Source organism: Culex quinquefasciatus, chromosome 2, assembly GCF_015732765.1.
Source record: "Culex quinquefasciatus strain JHB chromosome 2, VPISU_Cqui_1.0_pri_paternal, whole genome shotgun sequence".
NCBI classification, from domain to species: domain Eukaryota; kingdom Metazoa; phylum Arthropoda; class Insecta; order Diptera; family Culicidae; genus Culex; species Culex quinquefasciatus.
In genome coordinates, this window is record NC_051862.1 from 172,084,384 (window position 1) to 172,091,627 (window position 7,244).

At 39.4% G+C, this 7,244-nt stretch overlaps 1 protein-coding gene across 1 annotated transcript; it reads right to left on the reverse strand.

Moving 5' to 3' along the window:
* Positions 1 to 4,429: 4,429 nt before the first annotated feature.
* On the reverse strand, positions 4,430 to 6,639 carry LOC6037531 (lipase member H). The gene is made up of 3 exons (XM_001847379.2): positions 5,613 to 6,639; positions 5,342 to 5,501; positions 4,430 to 5,283 (listed from the first exon to the last, which is right to left on the reverse strand). Exons 1-3 carry the CDS (start codon positions 6,427 to 6,429, stop codon positions 5,232 to 5,234), a joined length of 1,029 nt encoding a protein of 342 aa, XP_001847431.2. The 5' UTR covers positions 6,430 to 6,639; the 3' UTR covers positions 4,430 to 5,231.
* Positions 6,640 to 7,244: the final 605 nt, after the last annotated feature.

Below are 7,244 nucleotides of genomic sequence, written 5' to 3' on the forward strand. Positions count from 1 at the left end.
CTACATTGACCATGAATGATCTAACCACGGAGGTGCTAATAGATGAGTCAAACAAATCTAGAACAGATTTTGACAAGGGCTTGTAAAATGTGTAACATATAACTGGCTGTTTCAGCCATTTCAACTAAGTAGCTTGGTTTAGCATTTTCTTTATAATAAAAATCATTGACTCATATTCAAGTTCAAGTTATCGAATATACACGCTTCTACCATGCAAAATATTATTAATCGAAAACACCCATGGGTGATTTTTACTTCGAAGTTTGTGTTTCACCTTCCTGATTAGTAATGTATTCAATTCAAAATATTCTATCGATGAAAATTACGATTAAAAAAATGTGTTTTCCCATATATGATACCATGGGAGGAAGCGCATGGTGGCTCAAGTAAATTCTAACAATTTATTAATAAGCTTTATTATATCGTCGTCGTCGTGCTAACTTGTCGTACGTGCATTTTGGGCCAAATTGAGTTAAGAACGCCATTTTGTGCATCTCACAATGCCACATCTTTTCACCTTCACAGATCCCCAAAATTCGATTTCAATCCTAAGATATTCAATGAAAACCAAAAAAGCTCCGAAAATTTTTGTCACTTTTCATATAAAAGTAGTTCCAATCTTGTCGGATCAGTAGTGCGGTGCCTGTGTAGACGCGCAGTCCTGTTTTTTCGTGATATTTTCCGTCTCTTTTGAGTCGCTGTTCGAGTGCATGGGGTGATTGGTCATTATAATTAAATAATAGCATCATTAGTGTGGTGCTTTTCGGGACGCGCAGTTCTGTTTTTTTTATCTTCTTATTTTTTCATTGTTTTTTTTTTCACTTGCGTTCGTTGGCCGATGAGTTTTTTTGTGTTGTTCTCTTTTTATAGTTTTTTTTATAAAAACGTACCTATTTTTTTGAGACTAGCAAGTCGTATTGCTGGATTAAGCCCTTTCTATATCATCGATGATTGGAAGGCACGCCGTCGAATATTTTTTAAGGCTTATGATATAAAATCATTTCAATAAATGAAGCCCTTCCTACGTCACCGTTGATCGGAAGGCACGCCGACGGAGAATTTCTGGAGAATTGCGGTCGAATTAATACTATATTTAAATCCCTAGATAGCTATCTTTCCGCTGCCGGCTGCCTAAGATTTTTAAAATTTCAACCGATAAACAAATTGCTTATGGTCGCATCACCTACCACAGTGAATCCTGACCGCATACCCATCTTACTAACCCCTCAAAACTCATGTGATACTTTGTCGGAGACGCAGCTGATTTAGCGGTCCCATCACTCAAGTATCGGTTAACATTCCCATCCACTTCCCCGTGTCTTACCTATGATCGTGGCCGGCATCGGTATTGATCAGCATGATAGGGACCTTTGAAAATTGCGAAGGGGGAATTATTGGTTCCTACTTTTCATCTGTCGTCCACGGAGCAATGTTTGGGGGTCCTGGTCAATAACGAAGTAGCAGCTACGGGTAGACACCAATGCTATGCTATGCTATACTAAAAGTAGTTCCAATCTTGTCGTGCTATCTTGTCACTCCCTGAAAATTGATGTAAGTGCGACAAAATGCCAAAGGGATTTCAGGTCAGGATGCGTTTGACGCACGTACAAGCTAGACTACCGTAAACATTTGTAATTATAATTCGGGACTCCAGCAACCAACTTCAACCAAACTTCGGGACAATGCACAGAATGGTCAGCCAAACAAAACGTGTTTGTTATTGTTTACATTGCGTGCTCTCGTTTTTGTTTATTCAAGGTCAAACATTAAAACGCGTTTTTCTCGGAATGAAAAACGCAATTTTCACCGATAGATAGATACCGATAGATATTTTGAATCGAACATATTCTTGATCAGGAAGGTGAAACACAACTTTCTATACCGTGAATATATAGATGCGGCTCTTGTAATGTAAAATGATTCGAATCAATGTGTTTTTGGCTTTTTCATTACATTGTTGTTTGTTTGCTATGTTTCGATTTTTATAACTATCATGTTTGTCAAAACAATCTACGAAATTCATGAAATTCATGAAAACTTTTTTATATACAATTAATATAAATTTCATTTAAAACATCAAAAATCGAGATTTTTACGATTTCCTACACTAATCAAACATAGTTTGTAAATGCCGGCTCCGATACTCTTCAAGGGTGTTCCCCTCAGGAACTGGGAAAGATTTATTTATTTTTTGTCATTCTATCTTGTCGCACGTGCATTTTGGGACAAATTGAGTTAAGAACGCCATTTTATGCAGCTCACAATGCCTCACTTTTTGACCTTCACAGATCCCCAAAATTCTACTTCAATCCTGAGATATTAAAAAAACGAAAAGCTCCGTGCATTGTTGTCTCTTTTTATGTTAAAAAAAATTAATCTCGTCGAGCTATAATTGATGTAAGTGCGACAACTGACCAAAGAGATATCAGGTCAGAACGCGTATGACACACATACAAGCCCGACTATCGTAAATATTTGTAACTAATTATAACTGGGGACCAGGGATGGAATAATCGCAAAAAATCTATTTCGCTTGCAAACTTTCTTCACCCGCGAAAGAGAGAGGAGGCAAATCACGCAAAAGAAAATCGCTCCCGAAATTCTCCAAGAAAATCAATCTGCTGATGATTTTTTGTGAATTTCCTTGTCAGCACCACTTAATAATATTTATTTCACTTTGTTTACACACATTGCCCATCTACAAAATGTGACAGGTCATATTTTGACGTGTGACGTTACACTTGCAAGTGTAGTAGTGAAAAAGATGTTCTGCCGAATAATCAAGATAATGATTTTTTTGGATTCTTTTTACCGATCGTTCGTGCGCGAGAGAAAAGAGCCAAGCTTCCTTCGGATTTTATCTCTTATTGATCGTCCAAATATTTTCTTTTGATGATGATTATTCCATCGCTGTTGGGGACTTTGCAACCATATTCAACCATACATCGCGACAATGCACAGAATGGTCAACCAAACAAAACGTGTTTGTCATTGTTTACATTGCGTGCTCTTGTTTTTGATTATGCAAAGTCGAACATTAAAATGCATTTTTTCGCATTTTTTTACCAATTTTTCGAAAAAATCATGATTTTTGAATAGCATGGAAGAAAAACGAAAAGATCAAATGTAAAATAAAATTTGCAATCGCGAAGTACTAACGGAGCACATCAACCAGAGCTTTTGCCCCAAGATTTTTGTTACAGATATTTTCAAAATCAAATTATTCGCTCTACAGCATTGCCTTGGCGTTCTCGATTGCGAGATTCCTACTCGAAACTAAGTGTCCGAAGGCTTGATTGTTGAGGCAATTGCAAACCTCTTTTTACACCTTAGCTTCCATCCACCCCGGGATTCGATCTGACGACCTTTGGATTGTTAGTCCAACTGCCTACCAGCGACTCCACCGAGGCAGGACCCAGGGAGACGACTCCTACACCTGGACTGAGCTAACGACCTAACCTTTTGGTTAGTCCGGGGCCAACATTTACTTCCCGTCCGACGGAAGGCGTGATCAGACAAATCTCGTCTCGAAAAATGCCACCGGGACCGTCTGGGATCGAACCCAGGCCGACTGGGTGAGAGGCAATCATGCTTACCCCTACACCACGGTTCCCGGCTACAGATATTTTAGTATTTACGAAACTACGAGAACTATCCATATATTTTTTTATCCATCCCTTAAAGTACTGTCTACTAAGCGATTTCAACAAAATTTGCCTATTTATACAAACAAATTGATGCAGGATTGGGTCCGTAAGTTTGCAATTTTGAAATAAGAAGAACGACAACTTCCTTGGTTGCTGTGCACCCTCAAATAAATTTCGATGTCGTGAACCGTTTTCGAGTTGTATCCACCAAAAAATTATTGTTTATTCATAACGTGACTTTTTCCGTTAAAGTCATGATTAAGATTGACCATCTCTGAAAGTATTTAGGTATTTGACAGGATCAGAAAATTGAATTTAAGTCGCTTATCGACTTTGGACTGTCATCTGGCAATGTATCGTCTTGCAATAAAAAATAAGAACTTTTTTAAATTACAAGGAATATTTCGTCATTCAAATTAGTAAAACAAGGATTGTTAACCTAAATTTCCATCTGGCTACAAATGTCGTAAACCTTTTCTGTGATCAACCACTCCCTGCCATCAGAGTCATCTATGTCAATTCTAAAGAAACATCACTTCGTTTTTTGAACGAGTCTGCGCAGTACGACGAAACATAAGATGCACTTGCATAACCTCAAAGAATACAACAAAAAAACAGTTGTATGATGTTATTGCTACATTGACTCATTTTAAGACTGTTTCTCGAGAAATTATAAATTTTGTTGTATTTATGAAATAAAGAAATGATGAAATTTAAAAAAAAAAAAACAAATTTTCAAATACCACCCAAAATCCTTCAAAGTATTTCAGCTCACCCCTCATCCTGCAAGTCCCGCCCCACCATCACACTTACGTTTCGTTGAAATTGATAAATGAAAATTTGCCCTGTGCTATGCAACGATGAAAGAAACACGTTGAGGAGAAAGGCGCGCAAAAGCCCCCTCTGGCAGTTGGCAGCAGCTACCTACTACCAAAGCTCGTGCGTGAACAGAAGACCCAGCGTGTTCATTTCATTTTTTTGATTTGTTTGATGATGAAAAGTGGGCGGAAAAATTGTTCGTAAATTTGACCCCCGGGCACATCAAATGCGGATATAAGTAAGGGCACATCTAATGCCGCAATTTGTTGCGGCAAAATTTAAAATAATGCGTGCGTGGGACCATCTGGTTTGTGCGGTGGAAATTTGCAGCGCAATTTATATTCATGTGGAAAATTAGGAGCTGACAAAGTGTAACATAATACATTCGGTGAACCGCAAATTGAAAAAAAGGGAAGTGACTTTTAAACCAATTAGTGAATTACTATTGTAAAAAGCCACGGGGAATATCAACCAACTGACACTAACTGGCGCTTTGTATTAAATGTCCACAATGAGTACATAAATAACTCACTCTAATGGACAGATCGGTTGCGGAGAACCCAAAAGTGTGGAAAGTATTTCCCAGCCATTCAACGACCATGACATGGTTAACAAACTGTCAGGACAGTGTGGTCCAGACAGATCTGACATTGGTCATCACCACTTGTGGATGTTGAGTGTTTCAATATCAGGTTACACATTGGATGTAACTTGATCTCAAAAAAAGTTATTTTATTTCAATCAAATTCATCCAAGCTAATATTTTTAAACAAACGGATAAAACACTTTCTGATTAAAGTAAAAATTTCCAGAAGACCTGAAATGATGAAAATTAATTACAATTAACTCATAATAACAATTAGAATCAAACATACTTTTTCGAGTAGATCCCCAATACATCATTGGAGTTGTACAAGCATAATCCCAACAAATAGGTAGGATATGTTCCGCATTTTTTTGCTTTGTACACGTAAGCTGGATTCAGCGACAATGTAAACAATTGATGAGAGTGAGAGTGACTGCAGGCTAGGGGAACTAAAAGCAAGAGATATCATTGAGTTATATATAAAAAAAACCGATTACGAATATTCTGCGATGCAATTTGTTAGTTATCAGAACATTCAATGTTCCTGCTGCAGTACTTACCATATGCATCAGAATACGTCAACATCGGAAGCAAGCATGAAGGCTGGGGATGGTAACCTCCATTCGGGAAGAAGTTGGCCTGGCCAATCGGATTTCCAGTTCCCAGCAGATAACGGGTCGTATAAATCATCTGAACGTATCCAGCATCCGTGGAGGCAATTCTATTCTTCGTTCCAACGTCAATCGGCAAAGTGAAAAGTGGCCCCGCTGCATCTAATCCATACAGTTCCTTCACCTGACCGCTGAAGTTTTTACAAGCAAACGCCGAGACATGGGCCCCCAAACTGTGCCCGATCAAGGTCATCTTGGACGGAGTAATTCCATTCCGAGTCAAAAATTGCATGAAAACCGCCAAATAATTGCCCACCAATCGGGTATTCCGTTTGGCCGCGATCGCATAACCGTACCGGGCAAACCTAGACCAATCCACTACGCAAACATTACTGTCCACGTATTTGCTGTAAGCTCCGGCCATTTCTTGTACCCACGTAACGTTCCCCCTACTCTGCCATCCATGGGTGATAATGGCAACAGGCTTCGTAAGATCAAGTTTGCTCCCAATTGCGCTATCATCCACGAATGTCTGCTGGAGATTCGTATACCCTCGCCGACCGCACCAAAAAGTGACCTCCTGATCGATCGTTCGGTTATCCACGACCGTTTGTATCAGATTACCGGCCATGCCAGCCAGCCCGGATGAAAAGGTGTCGATAAAACTAGCGAGGGCACTCTCCGTGGAATAGATGGAAAAGTCAATGGCGTGTCCAGTGGGAAACCCCAACACCAGGGTGGCTAACAGTACACAGCGTGACCACATGGTTATAAATACTCATTCGTTCCTCCAGTCAAACTGTCAAGCGAATTCGAATTTGATCAGTTTTATCAGAAAAATGCTCACATCTCTTATTAACACAGTTGCGAATAAGTCTGGCAGAAAAATTATGAACAATAAATCAATTGAAAACAGTTCTGGCACATGGACAGCTTAATCAATTCGATTCATTGCGTAGCTTGAATTGGTGATTGGGCATAATAATTGAATAATGCCATCAAAAGTGCAGTGCTTCTTGGGACGCGCAGTCCTGTTTTTTCGTAATAATTTTCGTCTCTTTTGTGTCGCTCTTTGTGTGCATGGGGTGATTGGGCATAATAATTGAATAATGCCATCAGAAGTGCAGTGCTTCTTGGGACGCGCAGTCGGGTTTTTTCGTCTCTTTTGTGTCGCTCTTTGTGTGCATGAGGTGATTGGGCATAATAATTAAATAATGCCATCAAAAGTGCAGTGCTTCTTGGGACGCGCAGTCCTGTTTTTTCGTGATAATTTTCGTCTCTTTTGTGTTGCTATTTGTGTGCATGGGGTGATTGGTTTTATGTGAGTAGGTTTTTTTATGTTATTTTTTTTTCTCTCCATTTCCTCAGTTTGATTTGCGATGCCTTTCCGTCGGGTCGTGTTTTTTCGCGATCGTCGTCGGTGTGTTTTTCGTTTTTTCGCGTGCGTGTATGTGTGTAAAGGTGCGGCTGGCTCTGGTTGTCATCGATGACAATTGAGTCAGTCTGATTTGCGATGCCTTTCGGTCGGGTCGTAGGGTTTTTCGCATTCGTCGTCGGTGTGCAATAACAACAAAACCTTAT

Excerpts from the sequence above, each read along its gene's own strand:
- LOC6037531 (XM_001847379.2), bottom strand. The coding sequence starts at position 6,429 with ATGTGGTCACGCTGTGTACTGTTAGCCACCCTGGTGTTGGGGTTTCCC. Across the intron at positions 5,502-5,612 it reads GACGTATTCTGATGCATATG|TTCCCCTAGCCTGCAGTCAC; the intron begins GTAAGTACTGCA and ends TCTTGCTTTTAG. Across the intron at positions 5,284-5,341 it reads TTGGGGATCTACTCGAAAAA|GTCTTCTGGAAATTTTTACT; the intron begins GTATGTTTGATT and ends TCATCATTTCAG.